This window comes from Mirounga leonina, unplaced genomic scaffold (assembly GCF_011800145.1).
Source record: "Mirounga leonina isolate KUSES-001 unplaced genomic scaffold, KU_Mleo_1.0 Mir_170, whole genome shotgun sequence".
Taxonomy (NCBI): Eukaryota; Metazoa; Chordata; class Mammalia; order Carnivora; family Phocidae; genus Mirounga; species Mirounga leonina.
The window spans coordinates 26384288-26409055 of record NW_023270433.1 but is presented as its reverse complement, the minus strand read 5'-3'; the positions used below and the strand labels follow the sequence as shown (position 1 = coordinate 26409055).

General features: G+C 39.9%; 1 protein-coding gene across 3 annotated transcripts in view; it reads left to right on the top strand.

The window, feature by feature from the left end:
- The window catches only part of SLC44A1 (solute carrier family 44 member 1), a 197812-nt gene that overhangs the window by 116346 nt on the left and 56698 nt on the right, over positions 1-24768 (top strand). For all 3 annotated transcript variants that reach the window (XM_035016166.1, XM_035016165.1, XM_035016164.1), the window contains exons 8-13: positions 1622-1761; positions 2953-3139; positions 4288-4453; positions 5565-5721; positions 6430-6513; positions 17350-17487. In XM_035016166.1, coding sequence (XP_034872057.1) covers positions 1622-1761; positions 2953-3139; positions 4288-4453; positions 5565-5721; positions 6430-6513; positions 17350-17487 — 872 coding nt within the window. The remainder of the gene's footprint in view (positions 1-1621; positions 1762-2952; positions 3140-4287; positions 4454-5564; positions 5722-6429; positions 6514-17349; positions 17488-24768) is intronic.

The window sequence follows — 24768 nt, the reverse complement described above, 5'->3', positions numbered from 1 at the left end:
TCAGTCAGTTAAGCGTCTGCCTTCAGCTCAGGTCATGATCCCAGGGTCCTGGGATTGAGTCCTGTATCGGGCTCCCTGCTCCGCGGGGAGTCTGCTTCTTCCTCTCCCAACCGCCTGCTTGTGTTCGCTCTCTCTCTCTGTCACATAAATAAATAAAATCTATGAAAACAAATAAAAATAAAAATATTTCGAAATAGAAGTATTTCCCTTTTTTGAATGTTTTTCATAGACTCATGGTTGTTTTAAGTTTGTTTACTCATCTTCAATAGAAAAAAATTCATGCTCGCTGTTTGCCACCAGGTAGGGTTGACATTTCCCTTTGATACTATTCACTGTTTACTTGAGTGCAGGTGGAGATCAGGTTGATTTGCATACTTCTCAGCCCAGTTTCTCCTCTCCCAGGCATTTATCTTGTCTGCCTATACATACACATCTTTACTCTGAATCTTCCATTTCCTTACCATAGCCTATAAGGCCTTCCAGTAGGATCTGGTCCCTGGAGCCCCTCTGCCCACAGCTTTTATCCTCTGCCCCTTGCTTTTTGCTTAGCCATGGTGGCCCCCTCTCTCTCCTGCCAGGCATGTTCCCATCTTAGCATCTTAGAATTTGCTATTACCCCTTGCCTGCACACCCTTTCCTTAGATAGTTTTATAGATTGTTTTTGGTCTGTCTTTGATTCTTTTGCTCAGATATCATCTCACCACTGAGACCTTGCTTACCCATCTTATCACAATGCTTTCCCAACACCAGCACTTTCTCTATTAAAAGGTGACTTTTTTTCTTAGACGTCATGTACTATATTTTTATTTATTTCCTTAATTGTTTTGTTTCCTTATTACTATATAAGCTCCATGTGGGATGAGGGTTGGGACTTAGTTTTGATCACAGCTCTGTCCCCAGCACCTAGAACAGTCGATGATGCTCTGGGCACTCAGAATGAAGATGTCTGATGCAGCTTTCTCGTGTGGAGGCGAGTTTGCCCCCCTCTTCAGTTTAGCTCTTGGGATCTCTGAACCAGTGATAGGGAGAAAAACTCCCATCCCTAGCACACACTGCTAGCAAGCTATCAAAGATCTCCTATCTTTGTTCTTACTTTTGGTGGGAATTACTTCTTTCATCTTCATTTGCTCATTGTACAAATACTATATCAACTGCATGACTATTTCCACACAAGGCCCTGGGGTTACTAGGATAGCACAACAGAGAGGATCTTTGCCTTCCTCGGTCCTCAGCTTCATTGCTTATTTCTGTGACCCTTACTTGCTTCGTACAAGCTCCTCAGGTCTCAACAGGCGCTGACTCTCTCTTTATGATCAGTTCCTCTCAGGGGTACCTGTCTTTGCGGGCTCTCTCTGAGCTTCAGTGTCAATAATAAATACAGTTGAAGGACATTTATTTGATACACTGAAAGATATCTAAGCACCTAGTGTGGACAATGATAATGGAGTAATTGGAGGTCCCCTTATGCTGCACAAAGTTACAGCCACACGCCTCCCAGCCAAATGGATTGTTGCTGCGTCAGTCCCACGGTGATGTGTAGGGAGGATCCAGGAAAGTGAAGATTTATGTTACGCATTTCCTCGAGCTGGTTATTTCCAAAACAATTGTTTTTTGAACCCAGGTGGCACAGGGGTCCTGTGGTGGCTGTATGCAAAGCAAAGAAAGTCTCCCAAAGAAGCCGTGATTCCTGAGCAGCTTCAGATAGCTGAAGACAATCTTCGGGCCCTCCTCATCTATGCCATTTCGGCCACAGTGTTCACAGTGAGTATGGGCTTGGGTGGATCTTTCAGGTTTACATTTTTATTTACAGGGATCATTAATGGAGCATAAACTCACCTCTAGCTCTTGCATGCCTAACCCTGATCTCCATTAGATAAAATCTCTGACATGGTGTGGAACACTAAAAAGTCTTCAGAAGGCTTCCCTAATTGATGAGTGTTATTCGGTGCAACTTTTTATTCTGCACTGCCTGCTTGTTGAGAGAGGAGTTTCCCCTAGAGTATTTACATTATCATTTGTAAGAACGTATTATCTTACTGTCATAATATAATTCCTTTTTAAAAATAGTTTTCTTTACTAAAGTATGTTAAGAAAGATACTACTTTGTATCATTTCATTTACTTGTTCACTAATTATTTTCCCGTTTTCGCCTTTTAAACTTTTAACAACATTATTCCAAGTTGGAGGTGAGCTTTACTGCCTAGTCACCATACAGTAAATTACTCATGAACATGTGGTTAAATAATCTGTACTCATACCTTTGGTTCATCTCCTTCTCTCTGAAAAAAGGAAAAAAAATCTCAGACCATTTCTTGGACCAATCCCAAGCTTTTAATTGAGCTTTAGAAATTAAAAAATAAAGCCACCAAAAAGTCATTGGTGCCAAAAGGTATTTGTTTGTTATTATTAATCATCTTTTAAGTACAATTCTTTTCTTTTTTTTTTTTTTAAGTATAGTTCACCCGCCCTCACCCAGGGCCCAGTGAAGGTGTGCAGGGTAGGGAATCTGACATCGACCCTGCTGTTTAGGTGCTCTTGGTCCTATAAAGGAGGTGAAGTACGAATACCCCCTCTGCTTTCATAGTCATGGCACATGGTCTTCTCCCCTGTTTTCAGAGTGACAGGTGTGTATCCATCCAAATAAATTCAGAGCCTCATGCTGACTGACAACACATTTTGATTCATAATGAGTAGAAAGGGAAAGGTAGGAGAATTCTAGGATTTATTAATAAATTGAGAAATCCTTTTATGTTTAGCCTTAAGGACTTTTTCAGTATACAACTGAGAATGCTAAGTGCCCTCAAGACTGATAAAGTATTTTGGGGATTCAGAGAATAATCCTTCCCCCATTTGGAAGGAAGGGTTTTGTTAAAAATGTCCACCATTGTTCGGTTTCTATTTTCACTGCTCAAGACAGTAACCGGAGCCTTTCTCTGCATTCTCTGCACACAGGTTATCTTGTTCCTGATAATGTTGGTGATGCGCAAGCGTGTTGCTCTCACCATCGCCCTGTTCCACGTGGCTGGCAAGGTCTTCATTCACTTGCCTCTGCTAGTCTTCCAGCCCTTTTGGACTTTCTTTGCTCTTGTCTTATTCTGGGTGTACTGGATCATGACACTTCTTTTTCTTGGCACCACTGGTAAGGAGACATGCTGCTTCTTTCTCTTAGGGATGATCTGATTCATATTAAATTATTTTAGAACTTCAGATATAATTCTTAGACGTTCGTGACTGAGGTCTGATTGCTGTCAGAACTAGCGGTGGTTATGGCTCTTCCCCAACCCATTCCCTATGCGTGGTTTTTAGATCATCCTAGCAAAGTGGTTCTAAACCAGGTCATGGCTTTGAAGTAAACTCCAGGACTAATTCAGACATTTGGATTCGTTCTCAGATGAACAGATGAATGCAGTGTGGCTGTGAGGTTGCCTTAAGCCCCAGTTATAGCCAAAGATGAGCTTGCTCCCTTGGGATTTTCTTTCTTTCTTTCTTTCTTTCTTTTTTTTTAAGATTTTATTTATTTATTTGAGAGAGAGAATGAGATAGAGAACATGAGAGGGGGGAGGGTCAGAGAGAGAAGCAGACTCCCTGCTGAGCAGGGAGCCCGATGCGGGACTCGATCCCGGGACTCCAGGATCATGACCTGAGCTGAAGGCAGTCGCTTAACCAACTGAGCCACCCAGGCGCCCTCCTTTGGATTTTCTTGTTTGGAAAAGATCTGAACCTAAGTAGAGTTCCTCGTGATGATACCATTCGTAGTTAGACTCTCAGACTTGCTTGTAGCCACACTTCATATCAAAAGTTTCCCCTAAATGGAATTAATGGTGAGGAATGGCATAAGGATCGTAGGCTTATATGTAACGTCTCTGGCCATTCAGCACACATTCACCAATTGAATATAATATTAATTTCCATCCTTTGCTAATGATTTAGATCTGTAATTATTGGATGAGTCATAAAATAGCTCTGAAAAAAAAAATGGAAGTGTTTGAAAATTCATGCCTAAATTAACCAATGTGGTAAGAACTATATTCAAATAGAACACCTTTTAAAAACTGTATGATGCCTTCGGGGAAAACAATGCTTAATTGTACAATGTCTGGCTTCACAACTTTTCAAGTGATAATTATTTTTGTCTCCTAATTAAATAGTGCCGCGATCATCAGGTTGGTGTTTTGGGGGTAGGGGAGGCCTGTTGTTGGAAATTAGATTAGTCCCTTACATTGAATAGCCCTATTCCTTAGTTTGTACTTCATATGCTTCTCGTTTCCTTCCTTGATGTTTTCCTAGGCAGTGCTGTTCAGAATGACCAAGGCTTTGTGGAGTTCAGAGTTTCTGGGCCTCTGCAGTATGTGTGGTGGTACCATGTGGTGGGACTAATTTGGATCAGTGAATTCATCCTAGCGTGTCAGCAGATGACTGTGGCGGGAGCTGTGGTAACGTACTATTTTACTAGGTGAGAATTTATACTAGCCAGAAAACTTAAGATCATCTAAGGGATTGTGTCTGAAGGAGATGGAAGTGAGGCTGGTAAGAGTTTCATGTCTTTAAAAAAGAATTGGAAGTGAATATGACACGATGTTATAGCTGATCATTCTGGGCAGTAGGAACATGGGAGGTTGTTATTTTAATCTCTATACTTTTCTGTAAGTTTCTCAAGAAATTAATCAGAACAAAAGGTCATGATATAACTTCAGTTATATTTAGCAGAAGAATAAAAATAAATCTTGTAGTGTTTTTTTGTATTCTTGCCTCATATAAAGGTCCATTGGGGCGCCTGGGTAGCACAGTCGGTTAAACCTCTGACTCTTGGTTTTGGCTCAGGTCACGATCTGAGAGACTCTCTCCTTCTTTTTATGCTCTCTCTAAAATAAATAATCTTTAAAAAAATTAAAAAATAAAAGACTATCAAAGGACAACATGCCTTCTTATTTTGTTTGGATCAGAACAAGTATTGTAACTGCCTTTCCTAACTTCAGAGCTGAATACAAGCTGTAGGCCTTACAATTTTCTAATACAATGAGGTACCAGGTCTAGATTGAACTTATTTTTTTTTAAAGATTTATCTATTTATTTGAGAGAAAGAGAGAGCGCGGGTGGGAAGGGCCAGAGGGAGAGGGACAGTGAGTCTTTTAAGCAGACTCCACACTGAGCACGGAACTGACATGGGGCTTGATCCCACGACCTTGAGATCACGACCTGAGCCAAAACCAAGAGCTGGACGCCTAACCGACTACCACCCAGGCGCCCCTGAACATTTTTTTAAGTTCCATTTTTTGATTGTACATTTATCTCTGTAAGTATTTACTAGTAAAAGCTTTCAAAGCACAGTTTCATTTTACTTAAAGTCTTAGAGCCTAAGAACCCCATGAAACCACCATAGAGAAATGAAACATTAATTTTGTTTGGTACATCAGTAGCATTTGTATTAGTTGTATATTACTTTGCCATTTTGTCACAAAGCTAGAATTTTTTTTAGACGAACTAATTTTTTCACTGCATTGGGCTTAAACCGTTCCTCTACTTAGCCTTTGTTTTAATTGTCTTTTTGGTTATTTTTAAAATAGGGATAAAAGGAATTTGCCATTTACACCTATTTTGGCATCAGTGAATCGCCTTATTCGTTACCACCTGGGTACGGTGGCAAAAGGATCTTTCATTATCACGTTAGTCAAAATTCCACGAATGATCCTTATGTACCTGCACAGTCAGCTCAAAGGAAAGGTAAGGAGAAAATACTTTTCTGGGCTTTCTGTGGTCACACCCCAGACCTCAGCTCTGCATGTGGTAAAGCTCCCAATGATGTTAAGTCCATAGCTGTGAATGTTTTCTTCAAAATCCCTGCAGAGCAGAATCTAGCCCTTCTGCTTTGTCCCCCACTCTTGCTTTCTCTGTGCTCTGGCAAAATCCATCACATCACTGGTTTCCCAAAGTATCCTGTGCTTCTCTTCCTCTCTGTTGACTCCTATCTTCCTCCTTGGAGCTTCCTCTCTGTCCCTAACTGTGAAGATAACATGCATTTCAACACAGGTTGGCTCACATGCTACCTCTTCCCAGAAACCTCCCCTGATTCCTCCTCCTCCTTGATGATGTCATCTCTGTTTTCCACTCTCGTAGCACTCGGGTCTGTTGCATATTCTGATTCTAACCTTTTTTTATGTTTTGCTTTTTTTTCCTTCTACAGTAGTATAAGTTCCTTTCTGGTCTTAGATATCTTTATCTTATATGCAATAGGTACTAAATATCCGTTGAATTAAATTGATTAAAAATAATTTAGCTATTACATTTTGAGGGAAAAGACTGGTGGGTGTGGAGGCCTTGAAACATAGGTTGTGATTTTTTTTTAACTTCTATTTTTCTAACATTTGGAATATTCTTTATGATGGTTTGATTCTTCGGTTTTTAATTATTTCCAATTTTTGTCCTTTCCAGGAAAATGCTTGCGCTCGATGTGTGCTGAAATCTTGCATTTGTTGCCTTTGGTGTCTTGAAAAGTGCCTAAATTATTTAAATCAGGTAAAATATTTAAAAAATCAATCTAACATTCACTTTCAAAGACAGGTTCATCATTTCTTCTTCCAAGATAAAATAATTGAGCTTGTTGTTGTACATTGTGGCTTGTTCAGGTATGTCTATTTCTATCATATATTTTCTAAAGATTTTATTTATTTATTTGAGAGAGAGAGAGCACCCGTGCCTAAGCAAGGGGAGGGGCAGAAGGAGAGGGCGAAGCAGGCTCCGCACACAGCAGGGAGCCCAATGCAGGGCTCAGTCCCAGGACCCTGAGGTCATGATCTGAGCTGAATGCAGACACTTAACCAACTAAGCCACCCAGGTGCCCCTATCATATTCTTATTTTTAAAAGTGACATGTATTCTTACCAAGGCTCGTTTTTAATTAATTGTAATGTAGGGATAAAATATCATTAGGGTTCATCTTTCAGGAAAGACATTTATGTCTTATCCCGTAATTAAAATCCTTTCATCTTCGATTTTCCCTAAGAACCCATCTACTGTAGTCATATTTCTTTAATTCTTCTTTTAAATGTTGTTTGAGGGGCGCCTGGCTGGCTCATTCCGTAGAGCATATGACTCTTAATCTTGGGGTTGGGAGTTCAAGGCCCACGTTGGGCGTGGAGCCTACTTTTTTTAAAGGAATGAATGAATGACTGAATGTTGTTTGAAACCTTTAGTTTAGTGAAAACCTTTAGTTCACTTTTAGTGAAAAGTCACTGTGACACTTAAACTCATTTTTTCCTGCAGTTCTACTATTGTTCAAGACTAGTGTGCTCTCTATCCTGATACTTTTTTTGAGGGGGGAGGGGATCCAGCTGCTTGAAGGCTATGATACTAGCCTGGGAAATATTATCAGAGGAAATGCTATCATTTCTCAGGTCAAATGGCAGAACTGGTATTACAGGATAACTGTTTTCAGGGAGCATTTTGGTCCTCTGTCTTGCTGTGTCTGGGTACACAGGACTTGCCGGGAAGCACTCTTCCCATCTTTCTTAATTTTTTTTTTTTTTTTTACCACTTCTCTCCATTCCTTGAAAATCAATTGTAATCTGCCAATACCCTCTTCTAATAGACCAAAGATAAAAATGGACTTTATCACCATTTATGGCTAAGTGATTCAAGAGTAGCAGTGCATTTTCCATTCACTCAAGGATAGTCTGAGGGTGGTAGTCCTGTGGCCATGGTGGTGAGCATGCCTGGAGTTGGCTTTATTAGAGTTCTGTGGATAATATGAAAAAGCAGGCATGACATTTCATTAGCAAAATAAATTCTTATAGATTGTAATACCATATGGATGGAAAGTGTTTGGAAGGTCATTATTAAAAAAATTAGTATCGGGGCGCCTGGGTGGCTCAGTCGTTAAGCGCCTGCCTTCGGCTCAGGTCATGATCCCAGCGTTCTGGGATCGAGCCCCGCATTGGGCTCCCCGCTCAGCGGGAAGCCTGCCTCTCCCCCCTCCACTCCCCCTGCCTGTGCTCCTCTCTCACTGTGTCTCTCTCTGTCAAATAAATAAATAAAATCTTTAAAAATAATAATAATAATTAGTATCAGCCATAGCAATCTGAAAAATTACATTCTTTAAAATTCAGAATGAGCCTTATCAAAAAGTTGATGGATGCACTAAAAATAATCATCATTACATTTTGTACCCATCACTAGATAACTCATCCGCAGAGAGAGATGCTAAACCCACCTTTCCGGTCTCAGTTTCTACCACCTTCCCACAGGAACCTTTTGCTCTCACAATTAACCAAACATGCCTGGAATGACATCCTTCCAACATTTGAGTAACTCCTACTGATCCTTCACGATTCTGTCTGAGCATCACCGCAAAGACGTCTTCTCTCAGTACCACAGTCCGTCCACTGACCTTTCACAGCACGGTTCATACCTTTGAGAAAACACTAAGAACATTAAACGGAAACCGTCTGTTTACATCTTTATCGCCACCTTTAGACCATTAGCTCCTCAAAGACAGGGATCTTAGTTTCTTCTCTCCCAAGACTATCACAGTGCTTGGTATAGAATAAGTGGTCTTTAAATGTTTTCTGAATGAGGGGTGCCTGGGTGGCTCAGTCGGTTAAGCGTCTGCCTTCGGCTCAGGTCATGATCCCCGGGTCCTGGGATCGAGTCCCACGTCGGGCTCTTTGATCAGCGGGGGACCTGCTTCTCCCTCTCCCTCTACCCCTTTCCCTGCTCGTGCTCTCTCTCAAATAAATAAATAAAATATTTTAAAAAAAACAAATGTTTTCCTAATGAATTATTAATCAGTGAATATTTGGATTTTAAAAGACTAATAGGGTGATATAAAACCAGAAGAAAGAGTCTCCAAAAGGAGATGTGTAGTTATACTGAAGGAAGAGAACAAATCACATGATGTTAAGATGCTCAGTAACCACCTGAAAAAATCCAAAGTTCTCAGCTCATCCCAAGCTAAACATTAATCAGCAATTTAGTACAAAGGGTCCTGAGATGTATATCCAAACTTCAAGTTGGTCTTTCTTATCCAAGTTTTGTGCAGTTTGGATCTTCACAGTTTAAAGATTCGAGGGAAGCATTAACATAGTAATAAATAAATGAGTGAAGGTTTAGGGAGAGTGATTCCGAACTAATACTTGGTTCTGTTTGGGAATATGAAATGCTTCACTCTGGGGACTGATTACCAGGCTGCTTCACGTCTTCTATTTGCACAGGAATTTCATTTGAAGTGAGGTCAACATATTGAAGAAATTAGAACACCTCCTGGTATGAGAGGTTATGCCTAAGTATCAGTTGCCAGTGGAATTTTTTTAACCCTTGTTCCTGTGAAATGTTTCAGAGCCAGGTGGGCACCCATCCGTTTAAAGTATGTAAGACAGTAGGAATCATGGCAGTACTGAATAGATGAGCTCTAGAGACTTTTCTAAAATTTGAAAAAAAGCAGTAAGGCCCAAGAGTACGATCTGCTGGTGTTTGAAGGGGCATCTTCTCAGCACTGTCACATACGTTTGGCAGTTACGAGGTTAGTGCTCTGCTAGAGATCGAGCCAGAGCAGGTTGTTCACACCTTTCCTTTTGTCTCTGGTGTTTATCACTGCTTTCTGAAAATGAAGTTCCTTCTTCCCCATACACGTTGGATTGAGTCCATACTTTGATAGCCTTGTAGGAGAAGGCACAGTGGATAATTGGGGGGATAGATAGTGGAGAGAGCCCAGATACTGAAGGTGTGTTTCTTCAATCCCAACAGTTTAACTATTTGGCCAGCTCAGTGAAACCTCAGAGTCTCAGTTTCCTTCTTCAGTGAGTGGAGAAAAATATTCCTGTCCTCATAGGCTTTAGGTAAGGATGAAATCTAATGCAGATAAATCAACACTTACAGTGCCTGGCTCTTGGTCCTCACCTAGTTAAGTGTTATCGCTCTCCCCCGCTCACCTCATTTTATTGTTTTATAAAGAACTCCCAATGTTTTACTGTAAGATAAGAGTCTGGCAAAGATAAAACAAGAGGCAGTTCTAAAGATGTGTCTACTTTCTTTAAAAGTAGATAGAATGTAAAATACTGAAGAGTTTGGAAAACTAAGACAAAACAAAACATCACCCATGATCTCACCATGCTAACATAAGTTACCTTCATTGAAATACTTACTATTAGCTTTGAGAAAAAGTTTCTAATCTTTTACTTCAGTGCAGTAATGTCTTATCAGACATTACTTATAGACTGTCTTATCAGTCTATAAACATCATCTGTAAAATGGGGATAATAATAGTATCTGTAGTGCCCATAACCATGAGGATGCAGAGGGATGGTATCTTTAGTACTCCGAGCATGTGCCTGGACACAGCAAGTCCTCTGTAATGACAGCTCTTATTCTGTAGTACTGTTCACAGTTAGTTTCTTTTACATTTTTATAAAATATTTTATTTACTTATTTGAGAGAGAGAGCACGAGCCGGGGAAGGAACAGAGGGAGAAGCCGACTCCCCACTGAGCAGGGAGGCCAGTGCCAGGCTTGATCCCGGGACTCCAGGATCATGACCTGAGCCGAGGACAGACACTTAACACATGACTGAGCCACCCAGGCGCCCCTCATTCTTATTTTTCAAAAATTTCTTGTCTAATCACCTGTTTACATTCTGAAATTATCTTTGGAGTGTTCAATAGAGTACAGTGAAATAATAATACTAATTATAATGCCAGCTAATATTTATTGAGCACTTACCATGTGCCAGGCACTGTGGTTCACAGTTTACATGTAGAGTCTCCCATTCAGAAATCTGTTTTGTCTACTCTTTGGAAATGGTTAATAATTAGTTAGTGCCCTTTGCACTGTTTTCCTTCTGTCCTTTCTTTTGCTGTCACTCCTGAGATCAGTATGCAACTTTGAAGTCAAAAGCCTTGAGTAGGGCTGGATGACGCAGACCCCTGCTGGGCCAGTTGAGGTGCATTATGTTACTCATGGAAATGAGTGCATCCGACAGGGTCCAAGGCAGTAGAGAGTCGTAGAGACTGGTAAGCTGGGAAGTTCATATTCCATCCAAAGAGGGCAGTCACTTCTTAGTTCTGGTATACTCTTGCTATGTGAGAGTTTATACACAGTTTCTAACTCTTCCAGTTTCTCAAGTGAAGCCAGAATTCTGGATGTTCGCATTTTATCTCCTTGCTATTAAAATGTTGACAACTAATAAAAAAAAATAACTGAGTGAGCCAGAGCAAACGAGGTATTTGGGCCACACAATGTCAGTTGACCATGGCCCCCCAGTTGCCAGTGCTCAGAAAATTTAGAGGATAATAGCAGAGGAGCGTTGATACTGAGGTAGAGGAGACCAGAGTCCTTTTGCAGCACCGTGTGAATTTCCATAAACCTAATCCATGGTCCAGTGCCAAACTGCATGGAAAATACGGCTGGCTTAAAAAACGACCTTTGGGTTTTCAAAATAAGTCATTAATTATTTATAGCATAGCTGCTAGGGTTTTGCACACAAACAGAGTGAACTGTGAACTGCTTTTTGTTTCTGCGAGTGCTTATCTCAACGTGTTGGGAAGGTGACTGTACATCTCATCTAACAGAATTCACTTTAGGTGGAGAGACTATTAGAACTAGAATCTGTTTCTTGTGGGCATTACTCAGGCCTTGGTTTACTTCGACACCATTTGGAGGTAGTGCGTTTAATACTGGAGGGGATCTGCTTTCTGGCTGCCAAAGCTCTTCTCGACACAGTATGAGTGGGAATTGCAAGGAATGTTTTTTGAGCACCTACTACCTGATAATATACTAAGATAATCTATATTATCACTTTCTCTCTACAACTCTGTAAGGAAGGTTCATTTCCTCTGTAGAGAAAGTTGAGACTAGCATCTTGTGGCAGACCATATGACCTAGAGATGGGGGAAGTTTCCAAATCTTAAGTTTGTGTAGTTGTTGCCAAGATATCACCCTGTTTCCCATATAAATATATACCCATTTTATGCAACATAAAGAAGACTATAGATTATTATAGAGAGTATGCAAACATCTCAAACTTTCATGTTGCATGCTATAAACTAAAACAAGTGGTGGTTTTAAAGACAATTTAAGATTTGCAACATATTTTTAATTCTTATATCTCTTAAAAAGTCTAAGAATTTAGAACCAAACTGAATGAAATGGATGGTGTAGGTGGGAGTTTTTGCCCCCTCCATTCCTCACTCAAAATAAGAAAGGGGTAATTTTAATTACTTTTTCTCTCATTTAATTTACAATGATCCACACATAGAGTTGCACATATCTGTTCCCTTTCCCTACCATTGTTGTCTAGCTCTCCCCTATTGAGTTATTATATAAAGATTTTAAAGAGAATTTTTAGGTCTGTAAGTGAAGAAAGGAAAGTGTGGAAATGTAAACGCTGTATTCTGGGACATGTGGCCAAGCAGGCCTGGGTTATCTACATGGGGACCTTCTACCCTAACATTTTCTTCCATGTGACCAGGACTTTCTCACCTCATCCTGTCACACACCGATGTGACCAGGGACCACTTGGGCCTAATAGTCATCCTTTTAAAATGCTTCCTGGAGGGTGATCACCTTTTATTTTGCTTCTAGGAGTTATATAGCCTTAAGCCTCCATCCTGCCTGAGCAATTGTTGGGCACTCACTAAATGTTAATCATTGATGCCTCTCTGCGGGAGGTTTAGCTCAAGATCAGGAAGGCTGTCTGAGAAGGGAGGTGGGCTGGAAAAACCTCATCCAAGTAGTAGAGCAGAAAGTTCAGAGAACAGTAATAGGGAAAGCCACAAAGAACTCAGAATTTCTTGAGAATCTTAGCGTGAATCCTTGCAGACAAGGAGGTATAGAAGTGGAAGGAAATTTTCACTAGCCTCCTGTGATCTGTAGTACAGTTTTCCTCCTGAAGAGGTCATCTTGACCTCTGTGTGTCACATGCAGCTCATCTTTCTGCCTTGGGAGTAGGAGAAAGAGCTTACAAAATATCCACTTAACTTTTTTCAGTTAGGCTGAATACAAAGGAGCTGCACAGATCTGTAGGAATATTGCCAAGAAAGCTAAATTTCTATGAGCATATCCAACCCTGGAACTTAGGAGTGGAGAAAAGAAATTATTGCTGCCTCCTTCCATGTCCACAAATAAATAGGCTTCTGCTCTAAATGTAGATGGGATGGGTGGGGCAGCGTGGGGAGAGAAGAAAGAAGCAGGAGAGGAGGAATAATAATTTCTCCTGAAATTATTGAAAAACAGAAAAGCTTTTATGGTTTAGTTTGGGGATGTTAGGCTCCTCTGAGTTAGCTGGTCTGATGATAGAGGAGAGAGATTGGAGGTATGGGGATCCTCTCTTGCTTCTGTCTCTTTCAAAGAAGGTCCTTTTCAAACTGGGAAGGGTAGAATAACATAGTTAAGAGTGAGTTGTTGATCCTCATTGAGGAGGTGAAATTTAAGACAGTACCTACTTGATTTAAATGGGTTATCCAATATCTTTGATTCTAGACATTATAATGCTTTTTTTTTTTTTTTTAACTTCAGGAAGCATGTCATAACAATATATAGTTAATATGGCAGGATATTGTCCCCTGAAAACTTGTTATAAAGTAACTGGTTCATTAGTCTCTTGATTATGTCTTAGAATAAGGGAAGTAAGGTATTTTCCTTATAGGATGTTCTGTTTCAAATCACTACAGACATCTGTAAGTCGTTGAATTGAAGAATTATAGTGAAAGATGCTGAAAGACTTGGAAGTTGTAGAGAAAGGCACTAGAAGATTGGAAATCAGAAAATGTGATTCGTATTTCAAAGGGGATAAGAAGATGGGTTGACAAGGTTGATACTGTTCCTGGGCAATACTCTAGAACAGGGGTCAGCAAAGTTTTTCTGTAAAGGAACAGATAGTAAATATTTTTGGCTTTGTGGCCGTATAGACTCTGTCACAATTGCTCAGTTCTGCCATTGTAGCATGAAAACAGCTATAAATGCCATGTAAGCAAATGAACATTGCTGTGTTCCAATAAAACTTTATTTATAGAAGTAGGAGCAGGCCAGATTTGGCCCACAGGTGGTAGTTTGACATCCTCTGCTTTAGAATAAATTATTAAGTGGGTTTTTTGGGGGGTTTTATTTTTGTTTTTTGTGAGTATGGAGGGAACTGGTCAGTCTTCATTCTTTGGGAATAGATCAGGACTAGGAAGTTCTTCTCCATCATTTTTCAGCAGAGTTACTATTATTACATAAGATCAAAAGTATAGTTTATTTTGATGTCATTGAGGCATTTGGCAGAATGTTTCGAAGGACGCTTTAGAGATGAAGAAATGTAGACCACTGCAATTAGGTAGTTAACTCTTCAGTGCCTGCTATCTTTGAACTGATAAGAAGCATTGGCTGATGACACTATGAGAGCAAGCAGCAAATGAATGATACCAGAACAATTTAATAGTATCATTTCTTTAAAAGACTCTGTATGTTAGCTTTTGAGATAAAAAGAACTACAAACATGACGCAGTAGTGTACTCTGATAATAAATTACCCCAATATGTTTGATGGAATTATATATAGTAAAATGATACTGTCTTTCTCAAAGAGCATCATTTTACCCCACTGCTCCCTTCCTGAAAACGTAGTGTCCCACTCAGTATAGTTTTCTTTCCTTGGCCCTAAAACACACTGTAGTTTTTTTTTAAGATTTTATTTATTTAACAGAGAGAGAGAGCAGGGGGAGTGGCAGGCAGAGGGAGAGGGAGAAGCGGGCTCCCTGCTGAGCAAGGAGCCCCATGCAGGACTGGATCCCAGGACCCCAGGATCATGACCTGAGCCAAAGGCAGACACTTAACCCACTGAGCCGCCCAGGCACCCATATACTGTATTTATAATCAATAAATTTAATTGTATAATGGCAAATTAAATTTTTGGTGACTCAAACTTCATCTTCAAACCAGGTTCCTATTAACTAACAAGCATACAATAGGAACATTCATAAATTAAAAACTGTATCTCCGAAGCTCAGTGTTTAAACGGGAGTGGGCGGGGCACTTGGGTGGGCTCAGTGTTAAGCATCTGCCTTTGGCTCAGTTCATGATCTCAGGGTCCTGGGATCGAGCCCCGTGTCAGGCCCCCTGCTCTGCAGGAGGCCTGCTTCTCCCTCCCCCACTCCCCCTGCTTGTGTTCCCTCTCTGGCTGTCTTTCTCTCTGTCAAATAAACAAAATCTTTAAAAAAAAAATAAATAGTAAACGAACAAACGGGAGTGGGCGATACAGGCTTCCAGTTACAGAATGGATAAGTCGTGGGGATGAAAGGTACAGCATAGGGAAAATAGTCAACGGTGTAATACTGTGTGGTGGCAGATGGTAGCCACACTTGTGAGCAGCGCATAACTTACAGAGTTGTGGAGTCGCTGTACTGTATAGCCTAAACTAATGTAACATTGTCAACTATACTTCAATTTAAAAAGAAGACTTTACGGGGGCTCCTAGGTGTCTCAGTAGGTTGAGCATCTCACTCTTGGCTTTGGCTCAGGTCATGATCTCAGGGTCATGAGATCAAGCCCTGCATCAGGCTCCACGCTTAGCACAGAGTCTACTTGAGATTCTCTCTCCCTCTCCCTCTGTCCCTCCCCTTGCTCCCATGCGCACGCACACTCTCTCTCTAATAAATAAATAAAATCTTTTTTAAAAAGTAAACAAAACTTCACAGATAGCACAATGTAAAATAAGCCCTTCATGTGCAGCAGTTTTCCAACAATTTTAACATTCTGGACTCACCAACAATTTAAGTCCACACTAAACCAAAAATTCCTCAGGATTATAAGTTTTAGTCACAGGGGCGCCTGGGTGGCTCAGTTGGTTGAGCGACTGCCTTCGGCTCGGGTCATGATCCTGGAGTCCCTGGATCGAGTCCCACATCAGGCTCCCTGCTCAGCAGGGAGTCTGCTTCTCCCTCTGACCCTCCTCCCTCTCATGCTCTCTGTCTCTTATTCTCTCTCTCGCAAATAAATAAAATCTTAAAAAAATAAAAAATAAATAAAAAAAATAAAAATAAATAAAATAAATATAAGTTTTAGTCACAAAGCCTACATACTTTCCCTTCCGAAGACTCAGAAGTATTTGATGTTCTGGCATGTATTCACGTTTCCCAGAAAATGTCAGTCCTATTCTAGAATGCAGTGTACGAAGGGGAAAAAATTCAGAGTCTGTGACAGAGGGTCATAGAGGACACGGAGCAGCAGAAGCAGGTATAATTGAATAAAAGTGTGTCAGCTGGGACTCAGTACTACAAGAGACAGAAAGCCAGCTCCATCTGGCCTAAAAAAGAGAGAGCGAGGAAGGGGGAGGGAGAAAAAGGAGTGATTCTTAGCAATTTATTAGCTTCTGTGGCTGTAAAGTCCAGAAATGTGGCTAGTTCCTAATCATGCAAACACTGTCACCAAGTACAAGTCACTGGTTTCTCTCTGCTCTTTCTTCCATGATGGTAGCCTTGCCCTCTTTCACATTGTGACCTTCACCAGCTTCAGGCTCTTCCCATTATGTTGGCCAAACAGCCCTGACAGTTCTTACCCCCACACCTCGCTATTCAGGAAAATGAGAGAGCTGCTTTGTCAGGAGCTCCTATGGAAGAAGAAGGAGAAGAACTCCAGAAGCCCCAGGGTTCCCTTATCTTTTGCTTTCATTGGCTCTATTAGTTTATGTACCAGTCCCTGAACCCGTTGTTGTGGAGGTGGGTAGAACGTGCTGATTGGCTTCATCAACCAAGGCCAACCCCCCAGGGCTAGAGGTAATGTCCCCCACTCAGACTCTAAGAGAATGGGGAAGGACTGTTTTCTCAAAGGGGACTTGGGGTCCTGCTCCCAGGAGGGAGGGCTATGTTGAGCAACAAACAGCTGTCTACTACAAGAACTTTAAGAAGTGATAGCATGGAGGAAAGCACCAAAGAGGAGGTCTTCTAGTTAAACAGCACAGCATCTTTATGCTTTTTACCTATTTGTGTAGCTTTTAAAGCATCACTGATATGGTAATAATGCATCCCTGATACTCATAGTGATGAACCTGAGACATCTAGGAAAGGTTAAATTATGTTTGATTTACTGAGACGGGGAAGAAGTTAATGGATGTTGGAAAGGTTTATGTGTGTGTTAATAAATATCAGTGTTTTAAAAGGACTTAAATAAGCCAACTGAAAAGCTCTTTTTATCATACTGGGTTTTTTGTTTTGTTTTTTTTTAATGTCTAGTATTTCCTTGTGCTTAACCTTAACCTGTAGCTCACCAGAGCCATGGGTTTAACTGTGAACTGTTTTCACAAGCTATGCTTTAAGTGTATTTGGTTTATATCTTAACAAAGTAAAATTACATTTATTGATGAAAATACTGCTTTTTGCTTTTGTCCAGAATGCATACACAGCCACAGCCATCAACAGCACCAACTTCTGCACCTCTGCAAAGGATGCCTTTGTCATTCTTGTGGAGAATGCTTTACGGGTGGCTGCCATCAACACAGTGGGGGATTTTATGTTATTCCTAGGCAAGGTAAGACCAAATATGTTATCTGAGACATACAGTGAATTTTTGCATATATATATTTGCTTTTTCATTTGAAAAATATCTAGCCCACCAAAAAACTAAAGGTAATATATGTAATATAAAAGAAGAACTTACAAAGCCCTTAGTATGTGTCGGGTACTGTTCTAAGTACTTTACCTGTATGGTGCTCATTTAATCCTAGCAACAAATTTGTAAAGGAAGTTCTATTATTATCCTCATTTTACAGATGGGGAACTGAGACATAGCAGTTAAGTAATCTGTCCATGTTTCTCCTTACGCATTTTGATCTGTAAAGAATTCAGGAATAGTCTGCTTAGTGGTTAGGGGTGCTGTATCTGGAGCCTGACTACCTTGATTTAAATCCTGGCTCTGTTACTTACTAGCTTTGTGACCTGAGGCAGGGTACATAACCATTCTGTGCCTCAGTTTGTTCATCTATGGAAGTGGGATAATAACAGAGCCAAACCTCTAGAGTTGTGAGGATTAGACGGGTTAATACATGTAGTGTACCTAAGACAGTGCTTGACACATTGTAAGTTCTCGATGAATGTTGGCTGTCATTGTTACTGTATATAAATGCCTTTAAAACAGAGCTGTGTGGGAATGAGATTTACCTGTCCTTAAAGTGTCTGAAAAGAGCTAATTTTTCTATATTATTAAAATCTGCAGAATAATAAATAACATTATAATTGGATTTTTTGTATCTGTAGTTGAAACCATAAAATACTCAGAAAATTTGAAACATTGAACTGACACCACCATAACCAAATAATATCATTTTTATATATTTCCTCCCAGTGTTTTTTCATAGGCTTATATATCTATAGTCCAACAATCATAGCATACTTACCAGTTTGTTCTGCCCTTTGCGTTTATATTATATCATATCCAGTTCTCCTATTGCTTTGATAATCTTCATAATTATTCATAATCATGATGGGTAGTATTTTATCAAATGCTATTCGTAGACATTCTCTTACTACTAAACACTTAGGTTATTCCAGCCACTGTGTTTTGAAAATGTTTTTGAAAAGGAAAAAATACTTGGTGTAGAGAGGCCAAGATACCAACTGTGCAGTTGTTTTGAAAATCTGTGATTAAACGTATACTATTGGATTTGTTCTCGTCATGTTTTTACAACATAGTAAGGATTGAATGAGTCAGTCCATGTTAAGGACTGAGTATAGTAAGGATTTATAGTAGTTTTATAGTAAGGATTGAATGAGTCAGTCCATGTTAAGGACTGAGTATAGTGCTTGACACTTTTATTAACTGTTGCTATTATTTATATGCTATATGACTAATTTAGGAAGCCTTCAGATTTTTTGTCTATTTTGTTTTACATATTTATAATTTATCCCTACTGCTAAGAAGGATATGAGGCAGCTTAAAATATGAACATATGCACACAGAGCAGTTAAAATAGAAGAGAAGCCATATAGAGGAATAACAGAAAATTATATTCAGGGGCAGCATTTTTAAAAAATTTTTTTATTGTTATGTTAATCACCATACATTACATCATTAGTTGTTTTTTTTTTAAGAGCATCATTAGTTTTAGATGTAGTGTTCCATGATTCATTGTTTGCGTATAACACCCAGTGCTCCATTCAGTACCTGCCCTCCTTAATACCCATCACCAGGCTAACCCATCCTCCCACCCCCCTCCCCTCTAGAACCCTCAGTTTGTTTTTCAGAGTCCATTGTCTCTCATGGTTCATCTCGCCCTCTGATTCCCCCCCTTCATTCTTCCCCTCCTCCTACCTTCTTCTTTTTTTTTTTTTCTTAACATATATTGCATTATTTGTTTCAGAGGTACAGATCTGAGATTGAACAGTCCTGCACAATTCACAGCGCTTACCAGAGCACATACCCTCCCCAGGGTCCATCACCCAGTCACCCCATCCCTCCCACCCCACCCCCCACTCCAGCAACCCTCAGTTTGCTTCATGAGATTAAGAATTCCTCATATCAGTGAGGTCATATGATACATGTCTTTCTCTTATTGACTTATTTCGCTCAGCATAACACTCAGGGGCAGCATTTGATCATGATGGTGATTTTAGTAAACTCTGATGGAGACACTTGCTCAGTACTAGGTACTGAGGAATGTACTTTATATGAAGTGTTATTCATCCTCTCCTGTAGGATGAGCCACTACTATTATCTTCATTTTATAGCAGAGGAAGCCAAAGTTTAAAGAACTAGAATGTGACAGAGCTGGAGTTCAAACTTAGGTCTGTCTGACTTCTCAGTTTTCAGTCACTATGTGCTGACATTAAGTTTGCCCTTGGACTTTTTTTTTTTTAAGTCTTTTGATTCAGTAATTCTGTTGATGGTAAACCACTGCTAGAAATAATTCTAAATACAGAAAAATGCAGCATTATTTCTAATAGTTACCAGTTGCAAAAAATCTACTGCTTACCCATAGAGAAATGGTTAGAAATAATAGCAGACTATTACTCACCTGTTACACCATGTTTTTCGTTAAAAGTTTATAATACGATCAGTACATATGACAAGTGAAAAGGCTGAGTAAAACTACTTGACTATAACTGTTAAGTACTGTTTAAGAATGTTCATGAGAAAGAATTACTCTCTCAAAATGTTAATGATTATCTTTGGATATTGAAAATATGAGGGAGAGGGAAAAGCAAGATGGCAGAGGAGTAGGAGACCTAAATTTCGTCTGGTCCCAGGAATTCAGCTAGATAGGTATCAAACCATTCAGAACACCTACAAACTCAACAGGAGATCGAAGAAAACAGTAGCAGCAACTCTCTGAACAGAAAAGCGACCACTTTCTGGGGAAGGTAGGACATGTGGAGAAGTGAATCCGAGGCAATATTTGGGAAGATAGACCGAGGGGGGAGGGAGCCACTGTCGGCCAGTTACCGGGAAGTGATAGAGCAGAGGAGCCTTGGAACTTTTAGAATTCTGCTCCGCTGAGGGAAGTCGCTCCAGTGGCTAAGTGGGGGGTGGAACCCTCACTGGGACAGTGTGGTCTCAGGACCCTTGGGGTCACAGAAAGACCGGGGGGTGCCTGAGTGCGGCAGAGCTCCCAGGTTTCGGAAAAGGGAAGCCAGCTACAGAGACGGAGCCAAGGAGTGGGCTCTCAGCTCAGAGTTGCCATAAACCATGATCCACAGCAGAGTCCGGACCACTGCCCAACAAGCGACAGATCCGGGGAGACTCCCCTTCCTCCCTAGGGAGAAGCAGTGTGGGAGCGCACCGCAGGACTCTGCTGGGTTTGGAGACTCCAAAGAGGGTTGGGTGTAGGAGGTAGAAATGCTTGGTCACAGGCCAGGTGAGCACAGAGTGAGGCTGGAGACCAGAGAGACAGGAGTGATTGACTGCTTTTCTCTGGGGGCTCACTTTTGGAGGGGGGCCCCAGCTGTCGGCTCCTCTGGGACCAGAGATTGGGAGGCCGCCATTTTCATTCTCGTCCTCCAAAGCTGTACAGAAAGCATTCAGGGAACAAAAGCTACCGAGAGCAAACCTGAACAGATTACCTAGCCTGGCCCCTGACAAGGGTGTTGCAATTCCGCCTCAGGCAAAGACATTTGAGAATCACTGCAACGGGCCCCTCCCCCAGAAGATCAGCAAGAACAGCCAGCCAAGACCAAGTTTACCGATCAATGAGAATGGCAAAACTCCAGCACTAGGGGAATACAGCATATAGAATTCATGGCTTTTTCCCCATGATTCTTTAGTCTTTCAAAGTTAACTTTTAAAATTTTCTTTATTTTTTTCTTTTTCTATTTTTTTAGTTGAATTTTTCTTCTTTCCTTTTTCAACCAACATCTTATCAATTCCTTTTTTAAAGTCTTTTTTAATTTTCATTTTTACCCTCATATTCTATCCCTTCATTGTATTTAACCTTATTATATATATATATATATGTATATGTATAAGTTTTTCTTTCTTTAAAATTTTGGGATACAGTTTCTTCTAATGGTCCAAAATATACCCTAAATCTAGTGTATGACTTTGTCCTAGTTTCCCGCCTGATCACATTCTCTCTTTTTTTAAAGTTTTTTTCATTCTTTTTTCAACCAACTTCTTATCTTACCAATTCCTTTTTTAAAAACTTTTTTAATTTTCATCTTTACTGTCATTCTATCCCTTCATCGTATTTACCCTTACTTTTGTATATATATAAGTTTTTCTTTCTTTAAAAATTTGGGAGGCAATTTCTTCTAACAGACCAAAATATACCCAAAATCTAGTGTGTGGCTCTGTTCTATTCACCAACCTGATCATATTCTTTTTTTTTTTTTCCTTTCTTTTCCCCCTGGTTTCAGGTCTCTTCTGATTTGTTTAGTGTATATTTTTCTGGGGTCGTTGTTACCCTTTTAGCATTTTGTTCTCTCATTCATCTATTCTCCTCTGGACAAAATGACAAGGTGGAAAAACTCACCTCAAAAAAAAGAACAAGAGGCAGTACTGACTGCCAGGGACCTAATCAATACAGACATTAGTAAGATGTCAGAACTAGAGTTCAGTATGACTATTATAAAGACACTAGCTGGGCTTGAAAAAAGCATAGAAGATACTAGAGAATCCCTTTCTGGAGAAATAGAAGAACTAAAACCTAATCAAGTCAAAATCAAAAAGGCTATTAATGAGGTGCAATCAAAAATGGAGGCTCTAACTGCTAGGATAAATGAGGCAGAAGAGAGAATTAGTGATATAGAAGACCAAATGATGGAAAATAAAGAAGCTGAGAAAAAGATAAACAACTACTGGATCAGGGAGAGGATTTGAGAGATAAGTGATACCATAAAGAGAAATAACATTAGAATAATTGGAATCCCAGAAGAAGAAGAAAGAGAGGGGGAGAAGGTATATTAGAGCAAATTATAGCAGAGAACTTCCCGAATTTGGGGAAGGAAACAGGCATCAAAATCTAGGAGGCACAGAGAACCCCCTTCAAAATCAATAAAAATAGGTCAACACCCTGACATCTAATAGTAAAACTCACAAGTCTCAGAGACAAAGAGAAAATCCTGAAAGCAGCTTGGGACAAGAGATCTGTAACCTACAACGATAGAAACATTAGATTGGCAGCAGACCTATCCACAGAGACCTGGCAAGCCAAAAAGGACTGGCAGGATATATTCAGAGCACTAAACGAGAAAAATAAGCAGCCAAGAATACTCTATCCAGCTAGGCTGTCACTGAAAATTGAAGGAGAGATAAAAAGCTTCCAGGACAAACAAAAACTAAAAGAATTTGCCAACACCAAACCAGCCCTACAAGAAATATTGAAAGGGGTCCTTTAAGCAAAGAAAGAGCCTAAAAGTAACATAAACCAGAAAGGAACACAGACAATATACAGTAACAGTCACCTTATAGGGAATACAGTTGCACTAAATTCCTATGTTTCAATAGTTACCCTGAATGTAAATGGGCTAAATGCCCCAATCAAAAGACACAGGCTATCAGATTGGATTAAAAAACAAGACCCATCGATATGCTGTCTGCAAGAGACTCATTTTAGACCCAAAGACACTCCAGATTGAAAGTGAGGGGGTGGAAAACCATTTATCATGCTAATGGACATCAAAAGAAAGCTGGGGTGGCAGTCCTTATCATACAAATTAGATTTTAAACCAAAGACTATAAGAGATGAGGAAGGACAGTACATCATACTTAAAGGGTCTATCCAACAAGAAGATCTAACAATTGTAAATATTTATGCCCCTAACATGGGAGCAGCCAATTATATAAGCCAATTAATAACAAAAGCAAAGAAACACATCGACAACAATACAATAATAGTGGGGGACTTTAACACCCCCCTCACTGAAATGGACAGATCATCTAAGCAAAAGATCAACAAGGAAATTAAGGCTTTAAATGACACACTGGACCAAATGGACTTCACAGATATATTCAGAACATTCCATCCCAAAGCAGCAGAATATACATTCTTCTCTAGTGCCCATGGAACATTCTCCAGAATAGATCACATCCTGGGTCACAAATCAGTTCTCAACCGGTACCAAAAGATTAGGATCATTCCCTGCATATTTTCGGACTACAGTGCTTTGAAACTAGAATTCAATCACAGAGGAGAGTTGGAGAGAACTCAAATACATGGAGGATAAAGAGCATCCTACTAAAAAATGAATGGGTCAACCAGGAAATTAGAGGAGAATTTAAAAAATTCATGGAAACAAATGAAAATGAAAATACAACTGTTCAAAATCTTTGGGATGCAGGGAAGGCGGTCTTATGAGGAAAGTATATAGCAATATAAGCCTTTCTCAAGAAACAAGAAAGGTCTCAAATACACAACCTAACCCTCCACCTAAAGGAGCTGGAGAAAGAACAGCAAATAAAGCCTAAACCCAGCAGGAGAAGAGAAATAATAAAGATCAGAGCAGAAATCAATGAAATAGAAACCAAAAGAACAGCAGAACAGATCAATGAAACTAGGAGCTGGTTCTTTAAAGAATTAATAAAATTGATAAACCCCTGGCCAGACTAATTAAAAAGAAAAGAGAAAGGACCCAAATAAATAAAATCATGAATGAAAGAGAAGAGATCACAACCAACACCAAAGAAATACAGTTACAAGAACATATTATGAGCAAGTATATGGCAGCCAGTTAGGCAGTCTGGAAGAAATGGATGCATTCCTAGAGATGTATAAACTACCAAAAGGGAACCAGGAAGAAATAGAAAACCTGAACAGACCCATAACCAGTAAGGAAATTGAAGCAATAATCAAAAATCTTCCAACAAACAAGAGCCCAGGGCCAGATGGCTTCCCAGGGGAATTCTACCATTTAAAGAAGAAATAATACCTGTTCTTCTGAAACTGTTCCAAAAAATAGAAATGGAAGGAAAACTTCCAAACTCATTTTATGAGGCCACCATTACCTTGATCCCCAAACCAGACAAAGACCCCATCAAAAAGGAGAACTACAGACCAATATCCCTGATGAACATGGATGCAAAAATTCTCACCAAAATACTAGCCAATAGGATCCAAAAAGGATTATTCACCACAACCAAGTGGGATTTATTCCTGGGCTGCAAGGGCTGCAAGGGCTGCAAGGTTGATTCAACATCCGCATATCAATCAATGTGATACAGTACATTAACAAAAGAAAGAACAAGAACCATATGATCCTCTCAATAGATGCAGAAAAAGATTTGACAAAGTACAGCATCCTTTCTTGATTTAAAGTCTTCAGAGTGTAGGGATAGAGGGTACATACCTCAATATCTTAAAAGCCATCTATGAAAAACCCA